The following is an 18217-nucleotide window of genomic DNA, read 5'->3' on the forward strand; positions in this document are numbered from 1 at the left end:
TGGTGTCACCCCGAGCCTGGGGTTTCTTGGGGCCTCATTTTTGTCCCGACTGGAGACCTCTCCCTTCCAGCAGCTCATTCTGTTTCTCTGTCCTGGTGTCACTTTTACTGTCCCAAATTTAAATCTAACTGACCTTTAAGTGAGGTCTCCATGTCTGGGAGGACTTTGAGACCCCATCTTTACACACGGCAAGAACACCGCAGGTTTAAGGAAAACTGAGACTACAGTGGGCACCATCTCCTTACCACCTTTCTTTGCCCCCCCCCCTCACCCCCCCCCCCTGCACCTGAGGATGGCTTGTGAAACCTGTGATGGAGCTAGAATCTTCTGGAATGAGGTTTCCCATTGCAGCCCGAAGGTTATATAAGAAGCAGGAAGGGTGCCTGTAAATACATGGTCTTGGTGTGACCAGATAGACGGCGGGATCATCAGGGCTGGTGAGAGCCTGCCTTGTAGGCAAGCTGTGAGGTCTGGGGATGGCTGCTGTCCAGCATCTAGCCTTGGGACCTGAGAGTCTGAGTCACAGGCCTTGGGTGTGTGCTTCTGTGCAGGGCTAGTGTGCCCGTACCACACCTGGTGCATGGCTTAGCTTCCATTTTCCCAACTCCAAATGGGGGCCGAGTAGAGGGGGCAAGTGATTCTTCTTTTGATTTTGTTTTGTAATTTTTGTTTGTCTGTTGTTTTGAGACAGAGTTTCTCTGTTTCTAGCTGTCCTGGAATTCACCCTATAGACTAAGCTGGCCTTGAACTCAGAGATCCACCTGCCTCTGCCTTCCAAATGATGGGATTAAAGGTGTGCGCCACTATTGCCTGGCTTGGAGGGGGGATGACTCTGAAGTCACAAAGGAGTAAAGAATGGCTTCCTTGGGGCTGGAGAGATGGGTCAGTGATTAAGAGCCCAGACTGCTCTTCCAGAGGACCCAGGTTCAAGTCCCAGCACCCAGATGACAGCTCACAATGTCTGTAACTCCTGTTCTAGGGGATGTGACACCATCACACAGATGCACATAGAGTCAAGACCCCAACGCACATAAAATAAATATAGGTAAATTTAGAGAAAGAAGAAAGGCTTCCTCTTGGGATTTTAAGGGCTAACAGGGAGCATGCATGTGCCTGACATGGGGCAGGAGCTTAGTAAAGGATGCTTCTCAAACTGCCTGTCCTTGCTCCTGCAACTTTTGGTGTGGACATCTGCCCTAGGTTTTCTGGAAACTCAGAGCTTTTCTGAGAGCTCAGACTTCAGTTATGATTCCTTGCTTGGCCCAGGGATCCCCACAATAGCAGCACAAACACAGGACCACAAGGCTGACCAGAAGCTGCCTGGGCACCCCATGGCAGAGGCACTAAATCTCAAGCCGTGTGGCATGGAGGCACTGTCTGCCAGTCTCCGGTTAACCAACGCAACAGGACATGGGTGACAGTATCGGGGTGGCTGTACAGGGGGTGAACAAGCTGTGTTTGCACACAGGATCCATAGCCTGGGGCAAGGAGACGTGGGAGGCTCCAAACCTTTTTTCCCCTACAGTAGAAAAAAGGGCTCTCTGGGCCAAGGCATGGCTAGGTATCTGCTTAGATCCTAGCCCTAATAAACAGGTAGGGAAAAGTTAAAAAGAAAAAGGCTTACTTCCTGTCTTGGGTCTTCTGCAAACCTCTGAATCACATACTTCAGCTCCCTAGAAGGAAGAGGAGGGCGGGTCATTTGCAGGCAGTGGGGCGGTGCAGAGGGAGGGGAAAGAGGCTAGGAGCAGGTGGGGGTAGACAAAGCAAGGCACGTGGGATGTTTCCTAGCAGGGCTTGGATGTGCATCACAGGGGACCCACTCCAGAGAAGCCCCTGCAGCCTCCCAGAATGCACGTGACCCAGAGAGTGGGCAGGAGATGGTTGGTGGTGGCAGGGGTGTGGGGGTGGCCGGGTGCAGGGGGCATTCACAGTGGGAGAAGGTGGGGTGGGTGCCTGTGGCATACTTACTTTGTGAACTTCTCGTGTGCGAGAGCTCTGTCCAAAACAAACAAACAAACAAAAACAGGGAGTTAGAGCCCTTTGCTGCCCATTGATTGATCACATTTCCTCCAGGGACGTCTATACTTTAGCTGTGATTTGTAGAATGTGGAGGAAACTGACACAGACATGTGGGTACGCACGTGGATATCAAATGTGTCCCTCCTTTGACAAGGCGAGAGCCACAGTAACATGAGCAGGCTGAGCCACCCGCGTCCCCAAAGTCAACAAACACCAGGCCCACACCTGTCAACTGCAGGCGCACCAACACATGCAGGCACACATGGGCTCCAGGGACCCAGGTGTGTTTGTTAATTGTTCCACAATTAAGGCGAGGCTGCACTAATTACCAGCGCACATTGTCAGGCAATCAGGGACCATTCTTCCAAGTGAACTGCATCATGGGCCACTGTCAAGCGGGTCCCGGGGCCTGTGGGGACAGCTGCTATAGCCAATGATGCCACAGACACGGGAGGCTCTGAGGACTCAGATTTTCTGGTCTCCATTCTTGGGAACCCTGAGGGACCTAGCCGGGCCAGCAAATGGGGCAATTACTGGGTGTAATGTCCCCCTCGGAGGAGCTGCATTCATAAACAGAGGCTTGCTAATGGGCTCTGCTGAGAGCCCTGAGTGCCTCCTAAGGCCTAGCAGCTTCCAATCTGTCAAAACAGACCTGCAGGCATGCTAGGCCGGGTGGCTCAGCTGGAGCGCTGTGCTCTTGTGGCCTACCACACAACACCGCTGCCCACGACGCACTCCATGTTAGTATGGGCGAAAGGAGAGACAGCCGGTCCATTTCTGGTCACGCTCAAGAGTGTGGTGTGAGCTGACAGCCATTAAGGCTCACCACATGAAGGCTAGTCTTCCCATGAACAGCCCTGAAATAGGTCCATATGCATTTTCTTTTCTTTTTTTTTTTTTGTGCTTGGAGACCAACTCCAGGGCATTGCGCTTGCTGGGTGCACCACCAAGGTAGCTCAGCGATCTTTCCTTCCTTTTTCCTGCCTTCCTTTGTCGTGTAGCTCAGGCTAGCCTGGAACTATAATTATAGCAGTGCTTCTCAACCTGTAGGTCACAATCCCTTGGGCAGGGGGCGGGCGACAAATGGCCCATTCTTAGGGGTCACCTATCAGCTATCCTGCATATCAAATGTTTACATTATGATTCATAACAGTCGCAATATGACAGTTATGAAGTAGCAACAAAAAAAAATACAAGAGGAACTAACTCTATTAAAGGGTCCCAGCAGTAGGGAGGCTGAGAACCACTGACTTATAGGCACATGCTACCATAGGCTAGGCATGGTGGAGACAGCCTTGCCCTTTTCTGAGTTTAATGAGTCCTCACATTGCTGGGGTTTTTTTGTTTTTGTTTTTTTTAGAGAGGTCCAGAGCAAGGGCACATTTCAATGTCTCAACTGTGGGTGTGTCTATGTCACCCTCCCCCCACTCCCAACCCCCGACCCGCAGCTCCATGAGTCTCCTGCAAACCGACACCATGCCCTCTCCTGGTGTTTTCCTCCCATTTGTACAGGGCCGGATGGGACTTACTCTTTGGGGAACGGAATGGGTTGAAGCAAGCTGGCCAGAGACGGTCTCCAGTCATCATAGTCGGACCTAGAGTGAGAGGAAACTGATGAGGGGAGGTCAGCAGGGAGAGGCTTCCCACATGCTGTCCTGGGTGGGCCGTGCGACAAAAGTGTCTGGTGATGTCACACAACATGGATTCTGCTCCAACTACGTCAGAGACAGAGCCGAACAGCACAGCATGAATCAGCAAAGAACATTCCAGAACTTCCAAACAAGAACTGTGAGGCAACTATCTCGCTCCCCTAGATCACATAACGTCCTTTGCCTCAGCTCACTCACTGCCTTTTTGAGCCATCGCTGAGGGAGATGAAACACTCTGGGACTCCGATCCTTAAATCCATGCTGATGTCCTAGCCCCTTAGGACCTCAGAGTGTGACACACCTGGAGAGAGAGCCATTAAGGATGGGTAACACAGGGCCACTGGGTTGGGCCCTGAACTCACGTTAATGACTGAATAAGAAGTCTGTTCAGAGAAAAGACCCCAAGAGGACACAGAGAAAGGGCACCAGGGCAGCCTAGCCCTGCCACCCCTGCACCTGTGCTTCTGGTCACATGCCCTGTGGCAGTGTCACAGCAGCACAAGCACACCTGTGCCTCTCATCTGTGACTGACTAGACCCAAGGGGAAACTTATTGACTGATTCAAGGAAAACAACAACAACAACAACAAAACCCAAAACAACTAAGCAACAAACCATAGTTTGGGACATCGCCCTTATCTACCAGAACTTCCATTCAAGCAGGGACACAGGGGACAGAGACACACAGGTGGACAGGCGTGTGTGCTTCCCCAGCCTTCCTTCCTGCTATGTGCACCCTAGTGGCAGAGTGAAGTTACCGCTCTGAGCAGTCACATGACCAAGAAGAGGCGAGGCAAGCTGAGCGTTTCAGGTTCTGCTGCCCCACAGTGCAAGTGCAGCTGAGCACACGCTTCAGGCCCCGGGAAGAGCATGCTCCACAGCTGGCTGAGGGTGACTGCAGAGCTAAGGCGTCACAGGAGTGGGGTGGCTGGGTGGGTGTATATTCAAAACATCTCAGTCTGGTGTCAGATGTACCCTCAGCCATGTGGGAAAGCTTTTAGAGGGCTTTGGGGAAACTGAGGCTCGGAAATGCTTGATGACTTACTACACATCTCAGCTGTTCAGCAGCTGGCTGGCCCTGGGTTCTAAGCCTTATTCTTTGTCCACTTTTACATTCAGAATTCAGGGCCCCTACTACCACCTCCACTAATGATCTTCCCATGATTGTTTTCCCTTCTCGTTCTTCTGGTCCCATTCAGTCTGTTCGTTTTAAGACAGGGTGGTGGTGGCGTACACCTTTAATCCCAGCACTTGGGGAGGCAGAGGCAGGCAGATTGCTGTGGGTTCAAGGCCAGCCTGGTCTACAAAGCAAGTTCAGGATAGTCAAGGCTACACAGAGAAACCTTGTCTCAAAAAACAAAACAAAAAAAATAGGGATCTCAGCTGGGCGTGGTGGCGCATGCCTTTAATCCCAGCACTCGGGAGGCAGAGGCAGGCGGATCACTGTGAGTTCGAGGCCAGCCTGGTCTACAAAGCAAGTCCAGGACAGCCAAGGCTACACAGAGAGACCCTGTCTCAAAAGACAAAAAAAAAAAAAAAAAAAAAAAAAAGGGGATCTCATATAGCCCAGGCTACCTCTTGAACTCCTGGTCTTCCTGTTTCTACCTATCAAGTACTGGGATTACAGGAGGGTTCAGTTAAGCTTGGTTTACGTAGTGGTAAGAGTGGACACCAGGACTCTGTAAACACAAGATGAGCACGCTACCAACTGGGTCATGTCTGCCCAACCCGTCTGATCTTAACACTGCTGATCTCCTGCCTGCCTGCCTGTGGACCTTCTGCCCAGCTACCTGGACTTCCCACAGAAATAAAGCCTGCTGTTTTCCCAGCTCCCAAACAAATGCTTGCTTCTAACGGAGTAAGGATTAGATAACCCTTGGCTCTGGACGGTCCCCACCCTCCCGCCTGCCCGCCCTCCCAATGAACCCACGATAAAGACTTCAGGACCCAGATCACACCCTGGAAAGGTTCCGAGGAAAGGCCCAGAGGCTGAACAACATGAAAAAGAATCACCAGAAGGTTCTGGTGGCGCCAGATAAGTCTGAACAGTGATATGGATGACGTTTAGGCATGCACCGTGCCCTGAACGGGGGGCTCCGATTTGCTCACTTCATCTCCGGAACACCCACATGAGGAGGGGGAGAGGGAGGGACGGGATGTCTGGGTTCAGGCAGCAGGAGGCGAGGAGCATGTGCTGGAGGCTGAGGGCCTGTGGACTGTGCCGGCCAAGGGTCTCAGAGCTCAGAGGCCGCAGGGATGCATGCTGGAATGCGCCTGTTCCCTTGGTTCCTTCCTGGGGGGTGGGGGTGGGGGGGGGTCATCCATTATGCAGCTAGGCTAGCTTGCCTTCCCATGACGAGATCCCCTCCACCCTTAACTGACTCATGGCCTCCAGCACATTGAAACGTGACTTCCTATGTAGGGTTCACTGCGTGCCACGTGCTTTCCCCAAGGCCCTTCTGAGAATCTTCCTGGTCAGGTAGGCGCCACTGTCACCCACTAGACAGCCCAGTGCCTCACCAGGAGGTAACCACCTCATACCTGCAGAAGAAGGCTATACTCTTTTTTTCCCCCCTTCTGGTTTTTTTTTTTTTTTGGCTTGTTTTTAATATTTTACAAAATAAAAATTGGAAGCTTGGGGAGACGGTTTGGTGGGACAAGGTACCTGCTGAATAAGGATGAGGTTCAAAACAGCACAGGCCTGTAATTGTAGTGCCGTGGTGGGCAGGGTCACTGCGGCTTGCTACCTACCAGCCTAAGTGAGACCCTGTAAAAGGCTATGGAAGAACTCAAAAGAGATTTAAACACTCAAATCAGAATGGGGTTGAGGGGGTGGGTGGACATGGCGTCCCCGGGAGCCTCAGAAGCAAGGGCACTGTCCCTCCTTCACCTCGGCTGCTCTTTCCTCCTGGATGGAAGCGTGTTCCATGGCCATGGTCCTATGTGAGGCCATGGTTTCTTACCCTGTACCCTACCAGACTTTACTCTCGATGTCACTACTTTAGAACCTGGTGCTTCTTACCTTCTGTGAGACAGGGCGGAGAAAAGAGCTGGGACCTCTGGCTCCAAGCACAGACCCTGGCTTGGAGCCTTAGCACAGATGCGCAGCAACTGCTTAAAGAGTTCATGATGGGGCTGGAGAGACAGCTCACAGGTTAAGAGCACTGGCTGCTCTTCCAGAGGACCTAGGTTCAATTCCCAGTGCCCACATGATACCTCACTACTGTCTATACCTCCTGTTCCAGGAGATCCAACATCCCTTTAAAGACATACATGCAGGCAAAACACCAATGCACATGAAATAATTTAGTAGTAGCAGTAGTAGTGGTGGTGGTGATAATAAATATGTGGATGAATGAATACATGGATGGATGGATGGATGGATGGATGGATGGATGGATGGATGGGGACCTTGAAAACGCCCCAGGCTCTCCCTACTGAAGACCCCACGCTGGTCTTGGCCAGCTCAACCCACTCCAGGCTAGCCTAAAACAGATCAATCGTGATGTGTCTTCGGAATATAGACCTTGCTCCGGTAAATACTTGTGTTGACTTTTCTGGGGTATAACATTCCCATGATGCAAGATCCTGCCTCGGAGAACTTGTGGTAACAGATAAGAACACACTGGCTGGCTGGCCATTTGAACATATTCCCTGGGGCCACTGGCATGCCCAGAGTTCTGAGTGTGGCTTTTCTCACCCTCACAATGTCCTGTGAAGTGTCACCTCAATTCTACACCACACCATCTTCCCTTCTTCTCCTTCTTCTCCTTCTTCTTCTTCTTCTTCTTCTTCTTCTTCTTCTTCTTCTTCTTCTTCTTCCTCTTCTTCTTCTTCTTCTTCTTCTTCTTCTTCTTCTTCTTCTTCTTCTTCTTCTTCTTCTTCTTCTTCTTCTTCTTCTTCTTCTTCTTCTTCTTTTTTTGAGACAAGTTCTGTTTATGTAAGCCAGACTGTCCTGGAACTCACTCTGTAGACCAGGCTGGCCTCAAACTCACAGATCAGCCTGCCTCCGCCTCCCGAGTACTGGGACTACAGGCGTGAGCCACCACACCTGGCTCCATCGTCTCTTCCTTAGCTCTCATCTGGATTTACAACTGCCAAATGTTCACTCACACAGAGAACCATAGGACAACAGGGAAAATGTCCCATGACTGACTGAAATCTCCTAGCAGCCCTCGACGGAGGACACAAGAGAAGCAAGCTAAGGTCCAGAGGAACTCAACAGGCAAATGCCCGGACATGATAAATGGAACAGTATTCTTTTCCCAAGCTGTCAAGAAGGCAGCAATGTGACTTATCTGACTCTGTCTTAGGATAAGAAACACTACCTGGTGACTCCCACACACTGGGTGTCCAGCTATATGTGATGTCTGCTCTGGGCCATGGCTGCAATAACTGCACTACCTCACCAAGGCAGCCTAGCAGTGACCAGTCCATGTCACAGATTAATAAGTGGCACCAAGGGGCACGTATCCATCTCTGTATACCCGAAAGCTGCTTTCTTGATGCGAGACACACTGGAATCCTCTGAACTGTAGGCAGAGATCTAACGAGACCAGAGACTTAAGAGCCAGCTCGGGGAGACCCTTACTGGCTCATCAGACTATTCTGGGCTTGGGCATGGTCATAGCCCCTGACCTCTGCCCCCTGCCCCCTGCCCCGGAGCTGCAGCAAGCAGGAGGAGCAGAGCATTCAGTCATGAATAATTGTAAGGGGGGATAACTTCTGTCAGGTGTGATGTCTCTCAGGTCTGCATGCTCCCAGAACCAAGAACCCAGAGGCCTGGGGCCCACGGGAAACAGCCCAGGGCAGCCAGTTCTGGCCCGGAAGGCAGGTACCACCAGTGTACCTCAGAGAGGAGCCCATATCCTACAGGCTGGGGAGGCTCAGTGCTGTGGGTTTGGCCAGTAAAGACATGAGACTCCTCCCCGCCTTATGGAAACTCGGATCTGAGCGAAACTCTCAGGTGCTCTGAATGGATTTTGGAATTTTCTTCCTTTGGCTGGAGGAGCAATAGATTGGGCTGTACTCTCCCTTGGCCTCATCTGAGGGGACACAGAGAGTCTAAGCACTGGTTGTGGCAGGCCCCTCTCAAGGACAACAGGAAGCACAGACAAGTGACCGCGGCTTCCATAGTCTCCTTCAACCACAGGAGCCCATGGTATGGCCATGTATATATACGTGTACACATTCAACTTTAGACATCATGGTGCTTATTTTCTGGGAACGCAGAATACCTCAGTGTGGCCCACTCCCTGTTCTGGCTTACGAGGGCAGGTGGCTGGAATCTCACTTCCACCCTGTGAACCCTAACTCAGATGCAGTATGCCCATGATTGAGGACAAACAAAGGCTAAAAGGCTGGTGATGCTGCAGGATGCTAAAGAATCCCACCCCTCACTCACAGACATACTTTGTTTTTTTTTTTTTTTTTTTTAAAAAAAAACAAGGTCTCACTCAGTAGCTCATAGCGACCTGGTACTCACTATATAACCCAGGTCGCCCTTGCACTTGAAGCCATCCTCCTGTCTCAGCCTCCCAAGTACTGGGACACGCTTGCCTCTGCACAGTCTGCACATCTAACTCAGGCAATTGAAAAAAACAAAAAACAAAAAACAACAACAACAAAAAAAACCCCTAGGCTCCTCAGCCACACCCACCCCTCCAGGACTCAGGCTGGCAGGAGGTCAGGCCTCCCAACCCCTGCCCTCCCCACAGTGGCTTCCAGGGCACTCACAGCAGCTTGAGGATCTCCACGTGGCAGCCGAGTGTACGGCCCGCTTGGGGGCCCAGCTCGATGCTCAGGGTGCCACATGCTGGGCTCACCATGAGGCAGTCAATGAGGTTGGGCTCACTGTCGTTGCCCGTGCTGGCTGTCAGCGCCGGCTTGGCAGTGCTGGTGCGTTCCACCTCCACGTGGACCTCGCTGGAGGCCACAACCACCGACTTGAGCCGTGGCTCAGATAGCGTGGCTTCCTGAGACACCAGGTCCGGGCTGGGGTGCAGCAGGCGCAGAGGTAAGGTGGGCTTCCGGTCGCATGGCTGTTGGCAGCCGTTCCGAATCTCCTTCAGGCTGGGGGAGTTGTCTCGGCTGGAGAAGGGAGAAGAGAGACAACAGTAAATGGAGCAGGTCAACCTTGGCAAGCAGAAAGTCCAGCACTGAGTGGAGATTAATGAGTTTCTACACTTGGGATGCTGAGGCAGGAGGATGCCTGGGTCTCCATTTTAGAAAAGCGAACTGAAAACAACAACCTAGGCTTCCTGAGTGTTCATGTGTCAGCTCTCTAGGGCGGTTGTGAGTCTCCCTAAAACCTCTGTAATAGGGCCACAATGAAATGGAGCTGTCGTGAAGTCCATTAGGAACATTAGGGGAGGCTTGGCTTGGGGTGCAGGAGGCTCAGTATGAGGAGCACTGAATCTAGAGTCCACACCCGGCCGCCCGTTTTCCATAAGCAACCACAGCCCAGCACAGTGAGCACTCAACCATCTGTCCAACGAGTGAGCATTCACCTCTGCCAGCAGCCACCCATCGCTGATGAACCGACACCAACGCTGCCCCTCTCCATGACAGCCACCTAGTACCCAGTGCACCTGTACCAACGCCGACCCCGGATCCTTCCTGATAGACCTGTGACACCTGAGGAGCCCAGTCCTGCTCCCACTTGTTTCCTGAGCTGAACTGGCCCCTCCCACCTTGATGTCACCACATCCTTTATGTAGCATTTTCCCATTTTATTGCCTGCCCCAGCCAGGTGAGAAAGCACAGCACACAGCCCACTTCCATGGCTTCCAAGACCCACGTGGTGACTGGGGGTGGGGGGTGGGTGCTGGCTTTTTGGCCACAGTTGCTTAGAAAACGTGAGACCAAACACTGACGTTTGGAGTGTCTCCACAACAGCACTTGTCAGAGCCTCGACTTGATAAAGCCCCTTCCAAAGTAACCCCTGATTCCTGCGACAGCATCCTCAGGTGTGGTAACAGTAGCAGTAGGTTCTGAGGTTGGCACCCATGCTGCCGCGTACCAGGTGCATACAAGTACCATCTCCCGGGAACATGTGAGACAGACTCCAACAGGTTAAGTGGTCCCTCTGACCATCAGAGCTTTGAATCCAAGCAGCTGGATCTGCAGCTAGGTCTCTTAGGAGTTAAGGTACCACCAACCAAGCTGTCTTTTAAGGTCCCAACACTTTGTAGGCATCTCCTCCAGGAAAGCCCCCTGTGGTTTCCTCTTCCTGCCACAGACATGGTCCTGCCTGAACTCCAAAACCATAGCTTTTCTACCCTGGGGGACACTAGGACCTTTCCCCGAACTGGAGAGCTTCTGGCGAGATCGGGAGCATTCAGAGTGGTGTGGCCATAGACACCAGAGAGCTTCTGAAACACTCACCTGAGTTCGATCCTTAGGTCCCATACAGAGGATGTTTAGATTGGCTCTTTAAAGTTGTCCTCTGACCACATGAGCCTCCCCACAAAAAGCAAATAAACAATGTAAAAATACAAAGTGCTTACAAGGAAGGAAGGAAAGAAGGAAGGAAGGACGGACAAAGAGCTACTTGCTCAGGTCCCTCTCAAACTTGTCACATGTGTGCTGTGTCCCCAAAGAGATGCAAGCATGTGCTCGGATGTGCAGGGCTGGGCCTCGCACTGCTGCTCCACGTGGCAGCTCCAGGGCCATGTGCAGAATTTGGGAAGAGACTCAGGGAAGGCCTGAATCTATTTTGCACCTGCCGGGGAGCCAGGGCTGAGAGCAGCTCACCGAGGCCACTCAATAAACACATTTCAGCTTTGCTGCGGGGAAGCAATCACTGGGTTCTGTAAACCTCTGAACTCCATAGTGGGCGGAAGCCGCGTGTGGTCTGTGAGGCGGGGCCTGTGGATCTCCATGGGCTCAGACTGAGTTTGTTCCCCCAACTGCTCCGTGCTCAGCACTCCAGTTCCCTGTTTGCCTCTGCTAAGGCCGGGGAGTGGATTTTCAAGGCCTCTTGGCTCTGCTCGGCGATTTTCCAGACAGCCACGTTAACCTGGGTCAGGCTGTCTGTTCTTTCAAGTGTGGGAACATCGTGTGCTAACCAGGAGTGGTGCGGAGGCCTGGAGGACACTGGGAGGGACTGACCAATGGGCGAAAAGGAAACAACATGCCAGAACCAGGCCTGGAGGGAGTGGGGGGAATTGTGCCATCAGCTGAGACCCTCCCCCAATTTGAGAGTTCCCAGGGGCTCAGCTGTGTTTTACTGGGAGCCAAGGCCAGCCTGTGTGGGAGGAGGAACAATCTATCTTATTCTCCTCACGCCTTCAACTTGACAGTCCCTCATGACGGAGGCCCCACTTCCCACTTCTCACTCCGCGGCAGTAGGGTGGCGGCTAGAAGGGCAATCCCATGACAACCCTCCCTACTGCTGACTCACGCATGTTCTCAGAAAACCTAACACGGGCCAGCCTCCTCTTCAGTGTGTCCTCCGGCTCAGCATCTGTCCACCCTGGGTCCCACACCCACACGCTGAAGCTAAACCTATTTCTTATTCATATCATTAGTGTGGGTATGCCTGTTTGTACGCATGTGGATGCATGCATGTATGTGTGCATGCATGTAGTGGCCAGAGGTTGATGGCGGCTGTCTTTCTTGATTGCGTTCCTCCTTGTCCGTTTAAGCAGAGGCTCTGAGTCCAACCCAGAACTTGCCCGTTTCCCTACCCTAAGCTAGCCAGCTTGCTCTGGGGACCCAGCATATGGCAGCTGCCAAGCCCACTCATAAAAAGCCAGCTTTTATGTGGGTTCTGGAGATCTGGACTCTACTATTCACACTTGTGGGGCAAGCCCGTTGCCTGCTGAGCTCACACTGCTGCCATTAACACCGGCCAGGGAATCCCTTCATCCTTAACTTCTTTGTCTCTAGCCTTAGCCACACTAATTTCCCTCGGCTCCTGCTCGGCAGGACCCTCTCTCTGTCCATGAGTAGACCATGGGCAGTTTTAAGTAAGCAGACTCCTGAATGCCCAGCCATGAAGAAAGTCTTCCGCAAGCTGAGTGGCTCTGGCTCTGCAGCCGATGTGCAGGGAAATGCAGGTGGAAAAGTGCTGTGACCGCAGGCAGCCCCGTCAGTCACCCACTAGGCTGCGTGTCTCTCTGTCTTCCTGCTTCCGGGCCCCCTACCAGTCTGGCAGCCTTGTCTTCAGAAGCACCTCCCCGAAAGACCCTTCTAACTTTCTTTGACAGGAGTGCTTAGCTCTGGTCTAGGGAGTTTAAACACCATCATGGTAACACCAAGTAATTCGGAATGGCAGTGGGGGCCTAGGTTTTCATCCTTTTCTTTTCTTTCCTTCTTTTTTTTTTTTTTAACGCTGTTTCGACTCTGTATTGTGCTGGCGAAAGTCTTAACAGCCACTTCTCCAGGACAAAGGTCTCCTGACCTGCAGCGTCAGGAGTTGCACCAGTTGCCTTGGTTGTAAACCCCACAGCACACACGTGACCCTCTGGCTGCCAAGTGATGTCACCAGCAATCGTGGCAGGAGCCGTTTTCCTCCGGGAAGGGGCAGCACAGCCTGTGAGCTGACCCCTGGGATCCAATCTCCTTTCCAAACTGAGGAGATGGTTGACGCTTGCATTGAGACGTCTTCCCCTTAATGTTTGGACCAGGGACAAGGGGCCAAAAAACATTTCTGCCCGTCTGTGCCCTGATACCTAGAAACATCTCTTATCTGTCAGAGCCCATTTCCTTTTTGCTGGTTTTAGAAGCTCCATTTGGACAATTACAGGGGCTCCCCAAAGGTACTAGGGTCTTCTGTCAAGAAAATACCTCAGTACACACCGCTTTCCCTCAGCTTTACTGGTGCCTAGACCCCGGGGGCCCTTCAGAGCTGTGCAGTGTTTCAAATGCCGGGGTAGCTGCAGCAGATTTACCACGTCCTGCGTATCAGCCTCCGATGGCCCAAAGTACTACAGAAAGTTGCTCACAGATGAATGGTACCTGTGTCCCTCTGTATCCCCCAAACAGCCTTAACTAGGAAAAATGGGGTCTGTAGTAAACCTCAGTGGAGGGGTGAAGAGACACACAACTGAGTGTGCCATTCCTACTTTCCTGGGTCAGGGGTTGCAGATACCCACAGGGTTGTCTGCTTCCACCTAAATCCCAGACTCTGAGGCTCCTCTCTCAGGCAAGCACCCCTGGTAACTTCCTTCTGGCTCCCTCACTACTTGGTTTTACCATGTGTATGGCCTGCCTCCCACCTGATAGGCTCTGGTGTAGTCGGGGGTCTTTGTGTGTCCCCCAAGAACACTCACCCCAGGAGGGGAGACGCTCACAGGCACAATACACTCATTTCCTAGCACTGAAAACTGCACTGTGCTGCAGCAGGGATAAAAGCACAGACCACTCACCAAGACTGAAGCTCCCAGTGGCGAGGCTGGGAACACACCTTACTGTCCCCTTCCCCGTGCACACATGCACATACTCCACACACCCCACACACATTCCGCCATGGCCCCCGTGACAGGTTTTCACTACATAGCCTTAAACCTGTAATCCTCCTGCCTCAGCCTTCAGGGGGTACCAAAATGACAGGTGTTTACCATATCACCTGGAGCGACCTGCATGTGGAAACAGCCCTTCGCCTTAGCCCTCAGTGACACCCTGAGTGACACGGTGAGTGGCCTTCAGCATAGGATACCAGCTGTTAGAGCCCAGGGACCTTGTGGCCTTGCAGCTACTGATGACGGGCATCACGTGCCCTTCTCAGCCCTACCCCAGGGCTGGGCTCACACCAGTGAGCCGAGGCATTCGACAAACAAGAGGTCAAGGCAATAACAGCTATTCCACTTTCCCACCGGAGAGCAGTGACAACTCACTCTCTTCAGCAACACATTCCCAGGCTAAGGTGGCACTGGGCCCCCAACCCCGACCCACCTAGAACACAAGAGCACTGACCTGTTGATGAACTCTTCGTAGCAGGAGTAGATGGCAGCCAGGCACACAGCCACGAGGTTGGGCAGGACCCGGGGATGTGGGCAGTGCCCTGTGGGGCCATGCATGCTGGAAGAGAGCAGAGGGAAGATGAGGAGGGTGGCCTGAGGTGAAGCTGAGGTGCTGAGATACTGCCCAAGGTGAGCAGCCCTGCTGAGGGGCAGGTGGAGAGCCTGGCCCATGTGGCTAGGGACTGAGGCCTTTGGTCCTAGCCAAGAATGGGCAGAGCTGGGGGTGCAAGGTCAGTGGCTTGGCCAGCTGCTTAGATTCTACCCCTACACCTCGAGTGAAGAGACAGACTCTCCTTAGTGGTGACAGAGGATCAAGTCTAGTTTACAGGGTAGACCACACGGTAGCGCTGTCCTGGGAGAGTCAGTCCTATTTGCACAGGCATTTCTGAAATGACTATTTACAATACAGTTTTATTATCAAAAGTGTACTTTGTAAAAAGTCAGTCAGGTCACCTTAGCTGAGCACAGGGCCTGTAGTACCACTGAGCACTTAGTATGTGTTACCAACTATTTTGGAGGTCTGTCTGTGTCATGGTCCTTCATCTATAAATGGCCTGGGCCCGTGTGCCCAGGATGACATATGGAACCTCTCTGGGAAACTGTCACCACAGCTGTTGTCACTGAGACAGGCCTGCCCTGCCCTGTCCCCAAAGACCACAGTGGGGGAAGGGGGTTGTTAGTTATCAAGCCCTGCAGAAGAACAACCCGTCTGAGTGTGGGCTTGTGCTGTGAGACTGGAGTGGGCCCAGGTCCCAAGTCCCAGTTTCAACACTGGCTTAGTAGGTTCTTTTTCATTCTTTCTTCTTTTGGAGACAGGGGTCTCTTACAGCGTAGGCTAGATTTGAACTTGCTACGTAGCCAAAGATGACTTTGGACCTCCGGGTCTCCTGCCTTCACTTACCAAGTGCAGGGACCACAGGGCTACACCAGAATGCAAGGTTTCTGCGGTGCTGGGGACTGAACCCAGGCTTCTGACATGTTAGGCGACCTGCCTACTGGGCCACATCCCCAGCCCCCAAGTCAGGTTTTCTTTAAACACAGGACAAATTAGAACAGCTCACTAGAACTGTCATAGTCATCAGACCCAACGGGCACTGGGGTCCTCATTTCACAGATGAGGAAACTGAGGCACAAGGAGACCATTTTGAACTTCAGAGAGTACAGGTCACAGTGAGAAGGCAGTACTGTTCTTGTCCCATGGCCCAAGAGTCCCTTTCAGCATGTTAAGGGCTTCCTCCTGGGATATTCATTCGCAATCTCCTAGGGAAGTCAGAGGAAGCAGGATCACAGAGGCACAGTGACACAGGCTCACTGTCACACAAGCAAGACGCTGGGACCATGCAGGGCTAGTGGAGTCCAGTGGGAGGCTTGCTAGGAAGGGAGACAGGTTTCCTCTGGGTGTCATAAACCAGGTAGTCTGGGGCAGGGAGAGGAGGCGATGTGTGTGTGTGTGTGTGTGTGTGTGTGTGTGTGTGTGTGTGTGGTGGTGAGACACACCTTTGAATGAACTTCTTTACCACCTCCATGCCTGCATTGAGTTCATTCAGGGCGAGAATGTACTCCTGGGTGAACAACCTCAGCCTTGGGCACTTCCCGAAGTCCTGCAGAGAGAGAGCAGAGGCCGGGTTACAGAGGCAGCGCCAGGAGGAGCTGGGGAAGGGAGACCTCACACCTGTGAGAGACCTCACACCTGTGCTCACACCTCCCATGACCCCCATGGGTCTGGAGGGTTCCTGGTGCAGCTGCGCCTTCCCATCTCACGGGCTCTGCAAGACCTCAAGTGGCAGATGTCCTGCCTGGCCTCTGGTCACCCTGGGAAACTATGAGCTCTTTTGAGCTCTGAGTTGGGTGTCCGAAGCACTCAACAGTCAGAGAGACTCCAGTGTAGACTTATAGTGATGTTCATTCATATCCTGGGGTCAGGAATCAGTAAGGTGGAACTTCGCGTACCCCACCAAAGGCAGCGAGGAGCCACCAGCTTCCTCTTGAGTGAAGAAGGTGGTACCTAGAAAGCTGGCTTCAGAGTGCGGATGGGCCCAGACACAGTCCGTCGGGGGCTCCTTTTGAGCTGGTAGACCCCAGACACGCCCTGGTCTCCAGAGCAAATCTGGCAGAGTGTCTCAAGACCACCAACCACCCTCAAAGGCATGGGGGGTGGGGTGGGGGGGCGGGTAAAGAAATCTGGGAATGATGGACAGCACACACCCATGACCCTAGCTCTTGAGAGGCCAGAGGCAGGAAGTTCGTGAGCCTGTGGCCACCCTGGGCTACACAGTGAACCTTATGCACAAACGAGGATGTTAGTAGGAACTGAGAACTGGAAAAAAAGACGTGGGTGTTAGGCGTGGGTGTGCAGGGAGGCAGCCAGTGTGTAAGAACACAGCCAGGGAAGGACAGTGTGGTTGCGTCATTGAAGATGGCAAAGAGAGGAGGCTGCAACAGCGAGGAGGAAGATGGGCACTTAAAAAAGCCAGCGCTCTGGGCCTGCGAGGAGAGCTGCATCTGCGACTGCACTTGAGGCTTAATGATGAGTCCTGACCAAGGACAAAGTGGGGGGAGGGGGAGTCTTCCTGTTCTAGCTGAGCAGCGTAGCCTGTGACTGACAGCAGCAGGCGTGGACAAAGAAAGGCTGACCAGGAGGTACAAGCCAAGTACGGAGAATGGCCCAGTGTCTTGGTGACTTCTGGCCTTGTCCAGAGAAACGGGGCACTGGAGGAAGAGAGGAAACACTTTTAGGAAAAGGCCTCAAAGTGCTGTCCACCTGTGCTCATTCTCGCGCCCAGCTAGGTTTGCAGATGCTGCGGGCTCTGAAGCACCAGCCCCCCACGGTCTGCCACAGGTGTGCAGGCAGGTTAGCGAGAAGACAAGACACTCTCGTTTCAGCTCTGCAAAGATGATGTTATTTGGCCAGCAAGATGCCTCATGGGTGACACTAAGTGTCCTGCCTGGCTCAACAGGACCTACTGAAAAATCAACTTGCAGGCCCAGTGGCAGAGGCCTGGAGTCAATCCCCAGCATGGGGGTGGGTGCTGTTTTACTTTAAGGTCATTTGTTTACACGCAGGAGAGGAACACAACTCAGGGAGGAGCTTAAGAAGTGTGCACACACATTCATGCACAAGCATGTGTACACACTGTGGGCCTTAAGAAGTGTGCACACACATTCACGCACAGGCATGTGTGCACACCGTGGGCCTATGCACACACAACACTCAACTGGGTACGGAGTCCTGTGGGAAGAGAGATTGTAAGGATTTTATCTTGCCTTCCTATCAAGGGAGACGTCCACAGTGCCTCTTACAAACGGTGACAGAAAAGCTGTGATGGCTTCAGTGTATCAAGCCAATCCGGGCCCTTTAGAAGGGTCCTATGGGACAAAGGTGGGTGACTCCATCTCTACCCACTCCCATTTCTATACACGACACTCAGTTGTCACGTGTCCTTCCTCTGCTCAAATTTTCCTTATTTTAATGATCTGGGAAGAGTCAAAGATCAAGCTGTTTCCTCAGACTGGACTGAGGTGACAGGCTACAGAGAAAAAGCTCCCCAGAGCAAGGTCCCAGCAGTTACCATGGTGATGTTGA

At 52.6% G+C, this 18217-nt stretch overlaps 1 protein-coding gene across 1 annotated transcript in view; it reads right to left on the reverse strand.

Annotated features, from left to right (window-relative positions):
• Positions 1–18217, reverse strand: part of CMIP (c-Maf inducing protein) — a 199502-nt gene that overhangs the window by 11928 nt on the left and 169357 nt on the right. Inside the window, exons 8-13 of the mRNA XM_084757883.1 lie at positions 16132–16235; positions 14588–14692; positions 9404–9757; positions 3549–3614; positions 1969–1995; positions 1625–1673 (exon numbers count right to left, since the gene is read on the reverse strand). Coding sequence (XP_084614009.1) covers positions 1625–1673; positions 1969–1995; positions 3549–3614; positions 9404–9757; positions 14588–14692; positions 16132–16235 — 705 coding nt within the window. The remainder of the gene's footprint in view (positions 1–1624; positions 1674–1968; positions 1996–3548; positions 3615–9403; positions 9758–14587; positions 14693–16131; positions 16236–18217) is intronic.

Source organism: Acomys minous (genome assembly GCF_964271855.1).
Source record: "Acomys minous genome assembly, chromosome: 14".
NCBI classification, from domain to species: domain Eukaryota; kingdom Metazoa; phylum Chordata; class Mammalia; order Rodentia; family Muridae; genus Acomys; species Acomys minous.